The sequence below is a fragment of the Miniopterus natalensis genome, chromosome 14 (assembly GCF_054644295.1).
Source record: "Miniopterus natalensis isolate mMinNat1 chromosome 14, mMinNat1.hap1, whole genome shotgun sequence".
NCBI classification, from domain to species: Eukaryota; Metazoa; Chordata; class Mammalia; order Chiroptera; family Miniopteridae; genus Miniopterus; species Miniopterus natalensis.
The window spans coordinates 37642564-37659260 of record NC_142094.1 but is presented as its reverse complement, the minus strand read 5'-3'; the positions used below and the strand labels follow the sequence as shown (position 1 = coordinate 37659260).

Below are 16697 nucleotides of genomic sequence, written 5' to 3'. Positions count from 1 at the left end.
TTCAACTATAATCCTTTGCCCCAGGTAGCAGCATGTTCACTTGCCTTACAGTACTTTTAAGAAATGCCTGCACTTTCCCCGCCAAGTTCTGAGTTAGTTAGATGAAACAAAGTGCCTTGCTTCAGTCCTTCAGGAGGTGCCAGATAGGTTAGAACAATTTTGGGGGGACTATCATCTGCTTTCTTGGGACCAGGAACCAAGGTGTTGCTCTGAAAATGTGGACTGCTGTGTATCTTCAAGACCACAATAGAGCTGAGAAGGAACGAAACAAAGGCAAGTAAAACACTAAGAAGCTTTCCTGGTTTTTCGCTTGCCTTTTTCTTGATTCAGCATTTATTGGTTGCCGTAAACGTTTCCCAGAATTCTGACAAAGTTGTTTCTGAATTTTATTTTTTACATCTAAGGAGGAATGGGTCCTTGACGCTATCTACTGTTTTGCCAGTGGTTATTTTTTGACATTATACATGTAAACTTGAGAGCTAATTTAAACTCTGAATGTTTAAATTCTCCAGAGATTTATTTTTGCTTCTGTCAGGTAGTTAAACTAGTTGTATTCTTAGATAACTTTAAAATAGGGAATGAGATGACTTGAAGCTGGACTTTAGGCCCTGTGAGGGCCAATCTATTTCTCATTCCTCTTACACCAAGGTGTAGCCCTCTGTGGAACTGAAAGCCTGGTATTTTACCAAGGCCCTTCTTCCCTGGTGGTTCCTGTATATAAGTTTATTTTAGAAATTTTGATACAACTTGCTTAACTGAAAATACTATACCCATTGCCAAGTGAGAAATAATGGGGCAAGCAAGTTAATGTAGAAACCAAATTTATTAGTTATGGATTTACTGAGGACAGTTTATTTTATTAGATATTATGCATAGCTTATGTTGACATCTGATTTAATAAAGAAATAACATTTTTATAAAGATAAAACTTCTGCAAGGTAAATGTATTCCTTGAAGTGGCACATTTTCTAATTCTCCAATAGGTTTGATTTTATAGCTATCAAAGTCACACCTCTCTAAATTTATACTTACTTAACATGGGCACAAAACTTATTCTTTGTGCATACAGTAGTTCCCCCCTTACCTGCAGGGGAAACATTTCCCCCCTCCCCCCAGTGGATGCCTGAAACCAAGCCTAATCCACTGTGCTGGAAACGTGGCAGAGCCTCGGCAGCAGCAGACACAGCCTCTCCAGTAATAGCCTGGTGCGACTCATTTGAGATCCCTTAAAGAGTTCATGTAGGCTCCACGTTTCTGGCACATTTACTGTTCATGTCTTCCACCCACAAATTTCATGCCTTTTCCATCTTAACTAGCATGTATCAAACACTGTGGCCATGACTTTTTTGCAGTTTGAGGTACGACAGCAAAACGGGCACAATACCTTATTCCTTCTTCACAATTTCACAGATAGAAAATTTGTTCTTACCATAGATCTTAGCAACCTCAGAGTATTTTTTTTCTTATTATGTTGAGAACTTTCATCTTTTCACTTAAAGGATGCACTTTTCTCTTTAGCATATCCAAATTGCCAGCACCAGTACGCTTACATCTTGGGGACATTAAATAAAATAAAGGTTACTTGAACACAAGCACGGCTATACTGCAACCATCTGGTAACGGAGGCCACTGCTGGATATGCTGGGCAAAGACGATGCGCACCCCAAGTGGGATGAAGTAGAGCGGCGCAAGATTTCACCATGCTACTCAGAAAGGCGCGCAATTTAAAACTTATGAGTTGTTTATTTCTTAAATTTTCCATTTAATATTTTTGGACCATGGTTAACTATGGATAACTGAAACCACAAAAGCAAAACCGTGGATAAGGAGGGGCCAATTAATTTCTTCTAAGTGTTCTGGTTCTTCATGTTGAAATATCTCAACTTCCAGAAATTTGGATGCCAGATCAAAATTATCAGAGCTCTGCTAAAGATTAATATTTCAATAGAAAAAAATACACATATACATATTTTATTATATACAAAGAACAAGAGTTTTATCAGGTAAACAAAAGAATACAAATTATAGTCATTATTAATAGCTTCAAAAAGTCCTTAAACCACCGTGACTTTCTGCATATGACACAGGCATTACAACGGGGTAACAGCCATTAATCAGAAATCTAGGTAGTTCTCTCATGATAGCAATCTATATTCTAAAGAAGCTGGGTTTTTATAAACTCTGTGGAGGCTAATGTGTTAGGCCTCATAAAGAAATTAAATGCTTTCATGTCTGGGGGGGAACAAATTAAAAATATTGAAAGGACCTTCTAGGACTATGTTTATTGTTGACTGATTTTAGAGATAACCATAAAAAAGTGTTGAAAATAGCAAGGTAACATTCTGGCTGTCTCATAATAATAATAGATACCAATGTGGAGCTCTACAAATGGTTTATTGACAAATAAAAAGGGAGGAAGTGGGCTAAGAAGGCAGAATGGAAAAGTCTAGAGAAGGAGGCAAGCAAATATAAGACATAATTCAATCATAGCAAAAAAAGAAAGGAGATGGCCCTTTCCAAGATCAAACATTGGTGATAGTTACCTATATGTAAGAAGTTCAAGCCTAGAACAATAATACAGCTTCTATATATTTGCTATTTAGTAACAGAACAAGAAAAATATTTTTCATTTGTTATAACAGGACAATTTTATATCCAAAGCTAGAAATATTTACTCAATGCAAATCCCAAATGAAACCCAACTTAATACACAGTGAACTACAGAGGGATGAGAGAAAAAAATGGGAAGACATATTAAATTCAACTAAATTTACAGTATTGCCTTGATATTTTTAATCCATACACAAGGTTCAAGTTCTGGGGTTATGGGTTTTATTTTTCATTTTTCTTAAAAATAAAATTTAAAACCCTCAAGTTAACTAAAGGTTAATCTGGGCTCGTAGAGGTAATCTCTTTGTAACAGACTGTTCAGTAGTTTCTTCTACTTTAGACCTCTCCACTGAATTAATGCCTCTGTTTTCTTTGTCTTTTCCATGTGATTTTTTACGCTGTGGATTTAAGGGGAAAAATTAAGTCAATATAAAGTAAAATTTGATACATATTAGCTATACTCTATTTTCAAAGTTCTCTGAATTACAGGAAATAAATTAAGTGTGGAGAACTTCCAAAAATACTCAGCACAAATTTGAACCAACAATCTGTCTGGCGAGTAGAAATGAATGCCTGCTTCATTTCACCACCAATGGAAGGAGTGGAGTGAAAGAAATATTAATTTTCTGTATGATATTCCAAGGCATACTCACGGATTTTACTGTAGAACAGTGATTCTCAACTGGGAGCAATGTTGCCCCTCCTCCCCCCACCCTAGGGGACATTTCATAATGCCTGAAGACATTTTTGGTTGTTAAAATTAGGGAGTGCTGCTGGCTCCAAGTAGGTAGAAGCCAGGGATACTGCTAAACATTATATAATACATAGCATACAGGACCAGCCACCACAACAAAGAACTATCCAGCTCAAAATGTTAACAGTGCTGCTGTGAAGAAATCCTGTAGGGAAACAAAGGTTTGCTAAAAAAGGGGAATACTATTTAAGTAGAGAATCTGATACATGTGCTACCTCACGACACTTTTTAAAAACTTAATTTTGCTTGGCTGGGAGTGGCTCAGTGGTTGAGCATCGACCTAGGATCCAAGAGATCACGGTTCGATTCTCAGTCAGGGCACATACCGGGGGTTGCAGGCTCCATCTCCAGCCAGGGGCAGGCAGGAGGCAGCCAATCAATGACTCTCTCATCACTGATGTTTCTCTTTCTCTCTCTCCCTCTCCCTTCCTCTCTCTGAAATCAATAAAGATATATATTTTAAATAAAAATAAAAAATTAATTAATTAAAATTAAAAATAAATTAATTTTAAAAAATAAATAAAAACTTAATTTTATCTCTTATGTAAACTTATTTCATATTTTTCATTTGGAAGTGTATTATTTCATTGGAATCCTCATACTTGCTTTAAGAGATGGTTGATAATCATTGTAGACCCAGTCATCAATGCTGAGATAAATCATAAATCTATTTTAAAGAGTTTTAAGCGCAAAAAAGTATTCTCTCCCCTTAAGACTGCTACCAGGGGAAAAATAACTTCCAGACTTTAGCTGGAAGGTCTAAAATCCAATCCCAAATCTTTCCTAGTACGGTAGGGACATCCTTGCCATAGCTGAACCATTAAGCCTGGCCTTCAAAATGCCTTAAATAGTAAAAATGAAGGGATTTCCAAACAGTAATTAACTTATTTTAACTTTCCCCCTTTTCTTAACTTTGAAAGATACAAGAGAGGGTTTAAAACTGGAGAGAAATGCACATAGAGTTCTCTACCAGTCAAGAATAAAGCAAAAGGAAGAATCTGGGGGTGAAACTGCCTTGACGCAGACAGAGAGAAATTTAATATGTAAGCTAGAAGTTTTAACAAATTAGGGATAGAATCTTTAGACCTTGGTGGAAAGACCTGCAAGTCTGTTGGAGACAGGTGTAATAAGCACACACGTCAGCAGCAGCACTTCGACTATAAAATGGAGACATCAATGTCCTATGTATGGAAATCCTTACTTCACAGACTGTCTAGGCTCATGTCTTCAAAACAGAGGGAAAGGTGCTAGGCAGTTTATAGTGCCACAATCCCAAAAGTGTTTAAAAGGGGGTAGGAGATGTCACAGGATTTAACTATACAAGATTGAGGCCTGTGAGTTCAGGAAACATGGGGGAATCATTAACAAGAGCAAAGCCTCAGGCAGAAGAAACCAGTATAACCCGAGGCTTTTGGTCTCTCAATCTTTTAAACCTCATAGCCCTCAAAGTCTGACTATGGGCAGAGACAACTCCAGGACTTCCATGTCAAAGGTGGAGGGAGCAGAAATGGCTGCTCTCAGTATCCATTCTGAGCATGCAGGGAGCAGAAAAGAGAGTTGAAGATTACCAACTGAAGAAGGGTATTCAGTCAAATGTTGTCTTTATTTATCCTACAGAAAACACCTGGTACAATGATCTAATTTGTGTAAATAATTTAAATCACAGACATTAACAAGCCATTCCAAAGGAATGGCTAGAAATGTTTTGCTGTTCGACCTACCAACAATAATGCCTTTATGTTGAATGGCAAATGACTGACTTACACCAAATGTGGAAGGGTTATCTGACAGGATATAATCAGGTACCTGGAAAAATGGAACCCCACTACTTGATGAACAATCCACACTAGCATCTGCAGGTGGCTCCTGGCTTAGAGGTTCTTCACTAGTGTGCTCCAGAACTGCCTTTTCTTCATCGGAGTCCTAAAATAAGAAGCCGGATGGGTGATTAAGTTCAAGGACTTAAAAATCTTCCCAAAAGTAAAGGCAGTTTTCTTCTTCAAAAATAACACAATATCCATCGTATAAAAGTTAAACCTCAACAAAATTAGTAGAATGTCTACAAAATAATGAAAATAATCCCTAATATGTTTTCATATAGAAAAGCACCTAAAATAAAATGTTTAAAGTGGCACTCAGAGTAATGGGATTATAGTTTCTTTTTTATTTTCTTCTTTGTTACTTTCTGATTTCCAGACTATTCTATAATTACTATATTTCAGAGCACAGACTGTGGAGCTTGTCTAGGTTCTAATTCCAACTCCATCCTTCTGACTTGGGACAATATAATTCTTAGTTTCCTCACTTATAAAATGGGGATAGTACCAGCACCCACCTCACAGGGTTACTGAGAGAATTAACTGAGTGAATATATATGTAAAGTGCTTAGAACAGTGCCTGGCACATAAACACAACATAAATAGTAGATATTATTATTATCCATTATTCTAATAATTAAAAAAATGGCCAGATTAAAAGAAACATGCTTAATGGTCAGACAAGTATTATGAATGAGAAACAGGGTAGGATTGAAAGGCAAAGAATAAAATTCTTCACATGAAGTGGATGACATCAAGAGTTTATGGGAGTTCTAAATTTATGATTCTTTAAATTTTACCTGACTGGTGTCTTCTTTGTTGTTTTCTGAACAGCTTAACATCATTAACAGCTCAGGCTGTTTACTTTTCAACTGATCAAAGAGCTGTTCACGTGGTTCAGTTCTCACCAGTGTTGATGGGTATAAATAAGTTTTCCTTGGTGGTGTTGTACCTTTAGTAGACAACATTTAAGTGGGAAAAATTGAAGTGTGGGATATGAATAAGATTTTGTTTAAATGCTAGAACTTATACTAGTCTTGTCACCCACCAAGCAGATTTTGTTTACAACTAATATGTCCTAAGTTGACAACTTATCTTAAACAAACACATTTTGTTCTCAAGACTCAACCTACCCCAAAACATGAAGTTCTTACATCTCTGAGGCTATGCAAAAGATGTGTTATAGGCTCTAAAAGGACTCAGAATGTTCTGAGAAATGGCAGCATTTTTGGAGTAAGCAGTTTTCCCAACATGATCACTTTGATAGGGATAATCACACTTCACTGTAAATTTGGTGGGAGCTAAATATTAACCAGTTAATTTCTTTATAATAAATTCATGCTCTTATAATTTACATGGGCATTTACCTTTTTGCCTAACACTTATATTCCTAATTTTATTGACAAAAATATTACAGGACTCTTGGGGGGAAAACAAATAATATTTAGCATCATATCCTTTTATAATTGCTTTTCCAAAAAGCTTTTAAGTATAATTTATATACCGTAAACTTTACTGAATGATTTTTAGTAAACTCCCAGGGTGTTCGACCATTCCCACAATCCAATGAGTAACTCAATGACTCATCCTGTGCTAAACAGCTCGTTATACCTTCTTCCATGATGGCTTCCCTGAATCATTACAGCCTACACTGCTATTTACAACCTCTGACAGCCCAAAATGGTGATTCATAAATGCCAACTTAACAGCCCATGACAAAATGAAGGGTACAAATAAGAAAATGCAGCACTGGCCAAATAGTTCAGTTGGTTAGAGCATTGTCTCATGTGCGAAATTGCGGGTTCAGTCCTTGGTCGGGGCACATACAAGAATCAACCAATGGATGCATAAGTAAGTGGAACAACAAATCAATGTTTCTCTCTCTTCCTCTCTCTCTAAAATCAATTTTTAAAAAATAATGAAATATAAAAAGAAAATGCATAACGTGGTTAAGCTTTACATTAAAGTAGATTTATTTAATTACATTCCTCTAATTTTTATATGAACAAAAAATAGAGGAATGTAATTAAATTAGTGCTGGATGGTTGATTTTCTTTATTTTTAAAATGTCCTCTCTTAAGACAAAAGCCAATTCCCTGAATGTTTGTAAAATGCTGCTGAACTGTGTTGCCCAAATTTTTAAAAGTATATGTCACCTATATCATTATATCTAATGCCAATTAAAGCTATTTTAGGGTTCCAATTTTTCCACATTTGGGTTGATTAAATTCCTATCCGGCAATGGCAGAACCTAGTTTTTCTGAACATCTGGCGCTGCATAAGGTTGAATTCAACTTCAAAAATTTTAGCAATTCTTTTTCCCTCTTAAAGTACCTGTTGGGATATCCAGTTTCAGATCCTGTTGTAGAAAGCAATTAAGTTTAGTCAAACCAATGTTTATGGTTTCATTAAGTTGTACACTTTGTGCCATTAAGTGTTCTTCATCAATATTTATCTGGTCAAGAAAAACGTTATGCTGGTTCTCATTAGCTTCTTTATGTCCACTTAATTTTTCAGTAATCTCTGAACTTGAAGCTTCACAACCTTGGTTTACAACCTGTAAAGGATGCAAATGAGTTTTTATTATTAAAATCAAAGTTGTCAGTGCTTTATTCTACATGTCATTTCCCCTTACCTTGAAATTTCTATAAAAAGTTTTAAAAACAAATGCTAAAGTAGAGAGAATTAACACCCCTGCATTCACTACGCAGCCTCAACACTTATTGACAAAAGGGGTACAGACCAAACAAGACAGGCCATTTACTCCTCTCTCCCCGGGGTTATTTCGAAGCAAATCCTGCATCATTTCATCCATTTACTTTGGCATACATCTCTAAGAGGTAAGAGCTTTTTAAGACCATTCTCACATCAAGAAATTTAACCGATTTTCTTTATATCAAATGTCTAATCAGTGGTTCAAATTTCACCAATTGTCTCAAGTGTTTTTCGTAACTTGTTTGTTTGAATCAGAATTTATCATTAGATTTGGTTGATATGTCTTAAGTAGGTCCTATATCATTTATCATCCAAACTGGAATATTTTTCAGAATGAAAAGGGCCATTCTTAATAATTTCCATAGTGCAAAACAAGGTCTATCCCAAGCAAACTAGGAGTTAAGGCCCTCTAGCCTAAATAATATTTTGATACAGGTTTATCTTTCCTCATACTTTTCTCCTTTAAAAACATTTGTTGAAGAAACCAGTTCTTTGCTCTACTGAAATCTCAAATTCTGGATTTGGTCAACTGCATCTCTAATGCAATATTTTCATGGTTGTGTGTCCTTTGTATTTTCTACAAACTAGTTAGATCCAAAGGCTTGATCAAAATTAGGTTTAATTTTTGGCAAGAATATTTCATAGGTGGTACTGAAAGCAAATAATACCTGGTTGTATCTCTTATGTTATGAACATTCTCAGTGGGGCACAGTCAGGCCTGGCTCAGTGGTTGAGCATTGACCTAGGATCCAGGAGACTGCAGTTGGGATTCCTGGTCAGGGCACATGCCCGGGTTACGGGTTCAATCCCCAGTAGGGGGCGTGCAGGAGGCAGCCAATCAATGATGACTCTCTCATCACTGATGTTTCAACTCTCTCTCCCTCTCCCTTCCTTTCCCTGAAATCAATAAAGATATATTTAAAAAAAAAAAAGATTAATTAGTGGGTTTAGGTGTGGGCACCCAAATATTTTTCTTCATCCATTACTCTGCTAAGCCAAAATAGAATTCTTTCGAGAAAGACAGATGGATGCTCAGTTGTTTCCCTTTATATACCAGTTTTCAAAATAATGCATTGTTTCCCTAGCATGACCCAAAGGAGACCTATGAAATTTTTATGAATTCACGAGTTTTAATATATTTGATGTATTTTAATCTATTATAGCAATTACTCTTTTTATGCTCAAATTACACCATCTTTAAACAGGGGAGTTTCATGAGGTTAGCTTCTAAGCCTTTTTGACACAACCCCACTAATTTTTAATAGCTTCCTTATTGTTTGGTATGACAAGATCTCTAGGCTCATCTAGTATATTTCATGCTTCAAACCTAAAATCAGCTATTTCTCCATTAGCCCTGGTTCCTTTTAAAAATGGTTTATGTAGCTTAAAATACTTAAATTTTTTTACCTAATTCCTAAAAATATTAGTGAAATTCTGTTATTGCACAGAAAGAAAACCCAAGTCAACAAAGGGTTAAGTTCCCTTAACCCAAGCATTAAGTTCAAACAAATCTACAAACCTATCAAGTATTCTTTGAGCAACCAGAACAGCATCCTAAATACTTAAAGCAATAACAGATTTGAATGTACTCAAGAAAAGTAAAAAGCATATAAAAGTGGAAGGTATTATATATCAAAAGACAGAGTACCCTTAACTGAAAGAACTAACAAGTAAAAAGCCAAGGGTACAGATCAGACAAACATTAAATAATTTTGAGATCTAGGAGACATATACATGAAACGACCATGTATAAGTATACCAACTATTATATACTTAAAAATCTAAGTCATTCATTACATTTTAAAGTGTCATTTGTTTGAAACCATCTTAGCCAAGAATATTTAATTGATTATCACTATTATCCCCAAAGTAAGTTCCAGTTACAAAGTTATTACCTCCAATAAGTTCTGAATTTCCTCTTCCCTTTTATTTAAGCAAGATACCCACTGTTCAGAAAAACAAAGTGCGCTTGTGTTTAGAGCCTCACATCTCTGTTCAATCTCCTGAGATGTTATTTCAAGGTTGCTGTTGAGTTTATCACAGTGTTTTGCACACTCTTCAACCAATTGTGTGCCTTCTTGGTTAAAATGTCTGAGTTCCTGTGATAAGCCATCAGAATCAGCACAAAATTGTGTACTGTGAGAAGTCGTTTTGCTGATTATATCCTTAGATTTCCTATAGGAAAAGAGAACAACACTGTTAAAATGGAAAACTAAGACTCAAAAGATGCATAACTTGCCCAAGATCACGCAGCTCAAAAGTGGCATATTTAAACCCAGGCAGTCTGGCTACAGAGGCCATGTTCTCAATTAGTCTTCCACACTGGGAGAAGGGATGCTTTGGCCAGTGTCTCTTCACAGCAGACTGGCATCACATCTGCCATTAGATGACCTTTGAAAATGTCTTTTCTCATAAAGCCTTTCTCAGCCCGCCTCCAGATATGATGCTTTACTTGTACGTCTTAGAATATTAACTACACAATTATTAAAATCTGTCTACATGTTTTATTCCTCCTACTAGATTATGTTATTTAAGGGCATCTTCAGCCTCTGGTCTAGTCCCTAAACTGTCCACAGTCAGTCATTCTGTTCTTAAGCAGTTTTGCTTTGCTTATGACATAAATCATAAAAATTAGAAATCTTGCCCTGGCTGGTTTGTTCAGTGGTTAGAGCGTCGGCCCGCAGACTGGAGGGTCCCAGGTTCAATTCCAGCCAAAGGAACGTACCTCGGTTGCAGGCTCGATTCCTGGCCCTGGTCAGGGCACATGCTGGAGGCAACCAATCGATGTGTCTCTCTCTGATTGACGTTTCTCTCTCCTCTCTCTCCTCCCTCTCTCCCTTCCCACCTTCCTCCCTTCCACTCTCTCTGAAAAGCAATGGGAAAAATAGCCTCAAGTGAGCATTAAAAAAAAAAATTCTTATAAAACAAAAGTCAACTATAAAGCTTTCTAATAATTAAAAGAAACTATATTGGTGTGAAAAACTATACACAAAGCACACACAGCACAGAGAACCATAACCCTGACAGAACACTAGTGTCAGTTAAAATATACACTTAAAATTCACTGGTGGCTTCCTGTTCTCGTAAGGTTCCCTATAACAGCACTCAAAGTCATCATACAGCACCACGGAATTAAACCTTGAGTAATGAAAGTTACCCTTTATTACCACTAGATGGTTCACCATGTGACTAAACCAAGTGAGTAAGCAAATGTGCTAAAAACCAAAGTTCAACCACAGATTAAGTGAAAATGATTGAAAAAAATTTGAGTGGTAAACTTGGAGACTATCAACACAAGTCTGTTTCCTCAAGGAATCACAAGGAGGGCGGAACGCATTTGAAAGTGACTGCAAACTGACAAACACCAGAGGCAGTGTGTCTCGGACTTCAATATACAGAAACCTCACCTAGACTCCTGGGCCCTACTCCTGGTTAATTCCTTTACATGTAGACAATGCCAGGAAGATCAGAAAAATAACTCGCCTAGGCCTTAAAGAAAGGATACTACTGTTCCCTTCTGTTCCCATTTCAATCTTACTCCTAGTATTCCCTTCAAAGCTATGGAAGAAGCAGAAATCCTTAAGTCTAAACACAAGGAAAACAGAGAGAAACACTTTCTAGATTCAGATTCTAGAAAGAAGAGTTCAAATCAGAACATGATACAATTAACAGCACCAACAAACACGACTGGAACAGAGACAATAGAGTTAGGTAGTAAGATAGGTGATAGCCAGAATCCTAGAGCAGCACTGTTAAACAGAAATATAACATGAGGCATATATGCAATTTAAAAACTTCCAGAAAGCAACAAATCAACAAACAACCTCATTGACACAGACAACAGTATGGTGGTTACCAATGAAAAATATAACCTCAGGTGAGCATTGAAAACACAACTGGCCCAGCCAGGCGTGGCCCAGCGGTTGAGCATCGACCTAGGATCCAGGAGATCACGATTCGGTTCCCGGTCACGACACATGGCCAGGTTTCAGGCTCAATCCCCAGTAGGGGGTGTGCAGGAGGCAGCCGATCAGTGACTCTCTCATCATTGATGTTTCTATCTCTCTCTTTCCCTCTCCCTTCCTCTTTCTGAAATCAATAAAGATCTATTTTAAAAAACAAATACAACAACTGCCCTAGCTGGTTTGCTTAGTGGTTAGAGTGTTGGTCGGCCAGCGGACTGAAGAGTCCCAGGTTCAGTTCCAGCCAAGGGCACATACCCCAGTTGCGGGCTTGATCCCTATGCGGGAGGCAACCAGTCAATGTGTCTCTCTCACATCGACATTTCCCACTCGCTCTCGCTCTCTCTCGCTCTCTCTCATTCTCTCTCTCCCTCTCTCTCTCTCTCTGGAAAGCACTGGAAAAAATATCCTTGGGTGAGGATTAAAAACAGCAACTAAAGACAAAAAAAAAAATCTTAAAAGCAGCTACAGAGAAACTGCCTACAGGGGAACAATTATTTAAATGACAGAAGATTTCTCATGGAGCCAAAAGGAGTTAGAACATATTCCAGATGCTGAAAGAAAAGAACTGTGAACCCTAAATTCTATATCCAGTAAAAGTAACTTCCAGAATGAATGGGAAAATCAAGGCAGTCTCAGACAAAGGAAACAGAATTTGTGGCCAGCAGACCTACCCTCAAAGACTAAAGGAAGTTTTCTAAAAAATAAGGAAGTTTGCAAATTCAAGTAGAAACAATTTAATGGACAAAAATAGGTTAAGAATAATAGAAAATTCTTCTCATGAGTTTAGAATACCCATAGGCAAACACTGAAACTTGACAAACCTCATGCCTTAAACAAAAATTTAAAATGAAGCATGGATTTAAATCCTACATGGGTGCTCACTTCAGCAGCACATATACTGTAACTGGAATGATAAAGAGTTCCAATTAGTATAGCTCCTGTGCAAGGATGACATGCAAATTTGTGAAGCATTCCATATTTTTTATATTTTGGGCATTAAACCTTTATATATATATATATGAAAGGCAAATATTTTCTCCCATTCTGTAGGCTGTCTTTCACATGCTTGATTATGTATGTCCTTTGGTGCACAAATGTCTTCATTTTGATAAAGCCTGATTTATATCTATATTTATTTCTTTGGTGCCATATCTAAGAATCTATTGCCAAGCCTGAATTTGTGAAAATTTACTCCACATTTTCTTCTAAGAGTTTTATAGGTTTAGCTTTCATATTTAAGTTTCTCATCTATTTTGAGTAATATTTTGCATACGGAGTAAAGCAGGATGTCCAACTTCACCCATTTCCATGTGGTTATCCAGTGGTTCCAGCACCATTAGTTGAAGAGACTCTCCTTCTGGATTAAATAGTCTAGGCATTCTTGTTGAAAATACATTGGCCATAGGTGTTGTAGTTTATATCTAGATTTCAATTCTATTCCATTGGTCTTTTTTTTAATCTTTTTGCCAGAAGTTTGTTGTTATGGCAGCTTTGTAGTAAGTTTTCAAATTGGGAAGATAAGTCCTTCCCCTGTACTTCCATATGAATTTAGAGGATGCGCTTTTCCATTTCTGCAAAAAGGCCTTTGGAATTTTTATGGGGTTGAATTGAATCTTCATATTCTTCAGGGAGTATAGCATCTTATCCATATTAAATCTTCCAATACTTGCACATGGGAGGGTTTTTCATTTACTTTGCTCATTTTGTTTAGCAATGGTTTTAGTTTTCAACATCTTCCTATACCAGAATGTGAGAAAATGCTAAAAAATGACAGGTCATATTAAAAGGTCACAGGAGTCAACTTTAAGAGGCCACTAGTCAAAACAGGGATAATTTGAGCAACACAATAAATAACCCAGAGGAAAAAGACTCCATGAGTACATGCTAATATAAAGAAATGAATAAGAACAAGTGGGAGGGGAAGAGGAAAACTCTTCCTCTCAGCAGAATGCCAACTGACAGAAGAAATGAGAGAATCAGAAAAAGATCATTTGACAATTACTATCGTTAGAGTTTCAGACATATGTATCAATAGATGTTAAGAGGAAAGAGATACGTATATAGTTTCAAAGAATCGCCCCTTAAGTTCATTATTAATTGCAAAGAAAAAGAGTAGCTTTACAGTGGAGAAATCTAGAGGACAACACGGAAGCCAAGTTAGCAAAGTGAAATAAAACATCACCAATTATGAGACAAACAGGTATCATGTAACTCTTGGTATCTGTGATGCACTGAGAGCATATCACTTTTGTGGTATTCTTGATAACTGCAACTAAACATGAAGGCCAACTCCTACTGAGGGACATAAATATTGTATAGTCTTGAAAAAAGGAAGGTCATAAAAGAAAGACTAAGGAACTGCTCCAGATTAAAGGAGACTCAGTGATACGACAAATGCAATGCATGATCCGCGGTTAAATCCTGGACCAAGAGGAGATCCTTTTCCTATAAGGAATATCAGTGAGACAACTGACAAACTTTGAATTAGGTGTTTATATTAGGTAATAATAGCTATCAATATTAATTTTCTGATCTAAAATAATTATACTATGGTTATATAAGAAAGTATCTTTATTTTTAGGAAATACATATTGAAGTATTTAAGGGAAAGTGTGCAAATACATCTATAACTTATTCTCAGCTAGTTCAGAAAAAAATATACATATATATTACATATATATACACACGCATATATAGTAGAGGGGAGAAATGAGAACAATGAGAATAAAACAAAGAGTAAAATGTTAAGAGAGAAACTGTGTTGTTTTCATACCATTTGAAGCTTTTTATACTGAAATAATTTCAGGCAGAGAAAAGGTAAATATAGTTTTAAAACAGCTTACTGCTCAGTATTTTTCTGGACATTATGAAGTGGTTTCTGGATGTTTTCACACTTCTGCTCCAAAGCACAGAATCTCTCTCCCCAAAGATTGATTAACTGGAAAAGTTCCTGAAAGAAAGGTGTAGGGAGGGGAAAAGATTGAAATTATGACACAAAGCTTTTTCCTACACTGACATGGAGTATTTTCCCATCGGTGAGATTTACATAAATTCCTTACAAGAGATCTTTAACTCTGCCTCTCTCTCCCAGAGAGGGAAGAAATAGGTTGATAGTAAAAGGATAATATCAGATTTTTTTGTAAAGTAAATAATTAGCAACTTTGTATTTTAACAAATACTTTCAATGTACCTCTTAACTAACCAAACATACCAAAATGTCCCATTATGTTTGAGAACCACTTTGACAGATACAAACAGTTGCTTCTTAACTAATAACATTACTAGAAGGAAAAAGTAATGCTGATAATCTCATGGGTAAAGCAGTCCAAAATTATCATCAATTACTAGAGCTGAAACATTTTACAGAACCTAGTTGGATGATATAAATAAAATGTCAATATAGAGTATTGCTTTTGCATACTTGGCATCTTTAAAAACAAGCTCTTATAGGTATACAATATATATGTATGGGACTTATATTGCAAAATGAAGAAGCTACAGTTAAGACCAAGGGAAGACTTGAAAAGGCACCCAGCATTCTTATTTGCACAGTCCATCTTTGAATAACACATCAGCTGGTAAAACATATCTATCACTTTGATTATGAATAAAGTCTGTCAGTACTTTTACTAGTCTCAGAGTAGAGGGAAATGCAGGTATTATCAGATCAACCTACATGTAAACAGGTGTTCAGAGTTTTACATAATTGTTTTGTTAGTGCTCACTTACTAAACTTGCTTCCTTAAAGCCAGGGAAATCAAACCATCCATGCTAAAATACTTTTCAAGTCATAGGTATTTTGTTTGTTTTTAAATATTTGACTACCTATTTTAAACATCTCAAAACAGCTATTTTAGAAAAAGCTGATCTACCTTAGAATATATACCTAAAACCCGGCCGGGCGTGGCTCAGTGGTTGAGCATCGACCTACGATCCAGGAGATCACAGTTTGATTCCCGGACAGGGCACATACCCGGGTTGCGGGCTCGATCCCCAGTCAGGGGCATGCAGGAAGCAGCCAATCAATGACTCTCATCATTGATGTTTCTATCTCTCTGCCCCCCTCCTCTCCTCTCTCTGAAATCAGTAAAGATATATTTAAAAAAAGAATATATACCTAAAAAGTTCTAGGCAGATTTAAGATAAATGTCCTATATGGAGGTATAAGAAACTGCTGCAGTTTCATATTGCAGGAATATATTAAAGAAATATAACAAAAAACCACTCAAAAATAAATGCCTTTCAGGCAATATAATCACCACCATCACTGTAAGATGATCTCAATACAGTTAGATGCTTGCGAGGCCTCTTTTGTTTCCTCATTAGAAAACTGGGCTAGGAATAAAGTCTATATCTATACTGGTGGGAGAAATTAAACACATAAGTTGCTCAATAAATGTTAACTATGATTTTTACTCATTTCTGATATTAATCCTTTCTCTGATACGTTTCATTAGCATCAATTAGGAAAATGAATAATCTTATTTTAAAGTTGCTTTATTTCTTACCTAAAAATCTTGAATATGTTGTTCTTCTCATTTTTGGTGACATGGATATGAATTCCCCCTCCTCACTTCCTCCCACCGAAAAAGAATCTTTACTACCACTAAATTATGTCAACAGTCTTATTGACCAAAGAGTTCTGTCCTGTAGTATAGCCTCACTTAATAAAACTTTAGACATTCATTACTAAAGCCTTAAGAATACCAGGAATTTTTTTCCATAAGTGCAATATTTATAGATTATGATTTTTTTTAAATCCTCACTCAAGGATATTTTTTCTATTGTTTTTCAGAGAGAGTGGAAGGGAGAGAGAGAGAAACATCAATGTGAGAG

The 16697-nt window shown here is 36.2% G+C and overlaps 1 protein-coding gene and 1 non-coding gene across 2 annotated transcripts in view; one reads left to right on the top strand and one right to left on the bottom strand.

Annotated features, from left to right (window-relative positions):
* Positions 1–1719: 1719 nt before the first annotated feature.
* Positions 1720–16697, bottom strand: part of KIF11 (kinesin family member 11) — a 45801-nt gene continuing 30823 nt past the window's right edge. The window contains exons 17-22 of the mRNA XM_087824452.1: positions 14705–14811; positions 9792–10071; positions 7516–7738; positions 5982–6133; positions 5171–5287; positions 1720–3008 (exon numbers count right to left, since the gene is read on the bottom strand). Coding sequence (XP_087680578.1) covers positions 2880–3008; positions 5171–5287; positions 5982–6133; positions 7516–7738; positions 9792–10071; positions 14705–14811 — 1008 coding nt within the window. The 3' untranslated portion in view covers positions 1720–2879. The remainder of the gene's footprint in view (positions 3009–5170; positions 5288–5981; positions 6134–7515; positions 7739–9791; positions 10072–14704; positions 14812–16697) is intronic.
* Positions 12736–12844, top strand: LOC148091549 (U6 spliceosomal RNA). Its single transcript, XR_015715653.1, has one exon. It is a non-coding gene; the product is annotated as a U6 spliceosomal RNA (small nuclear RNA).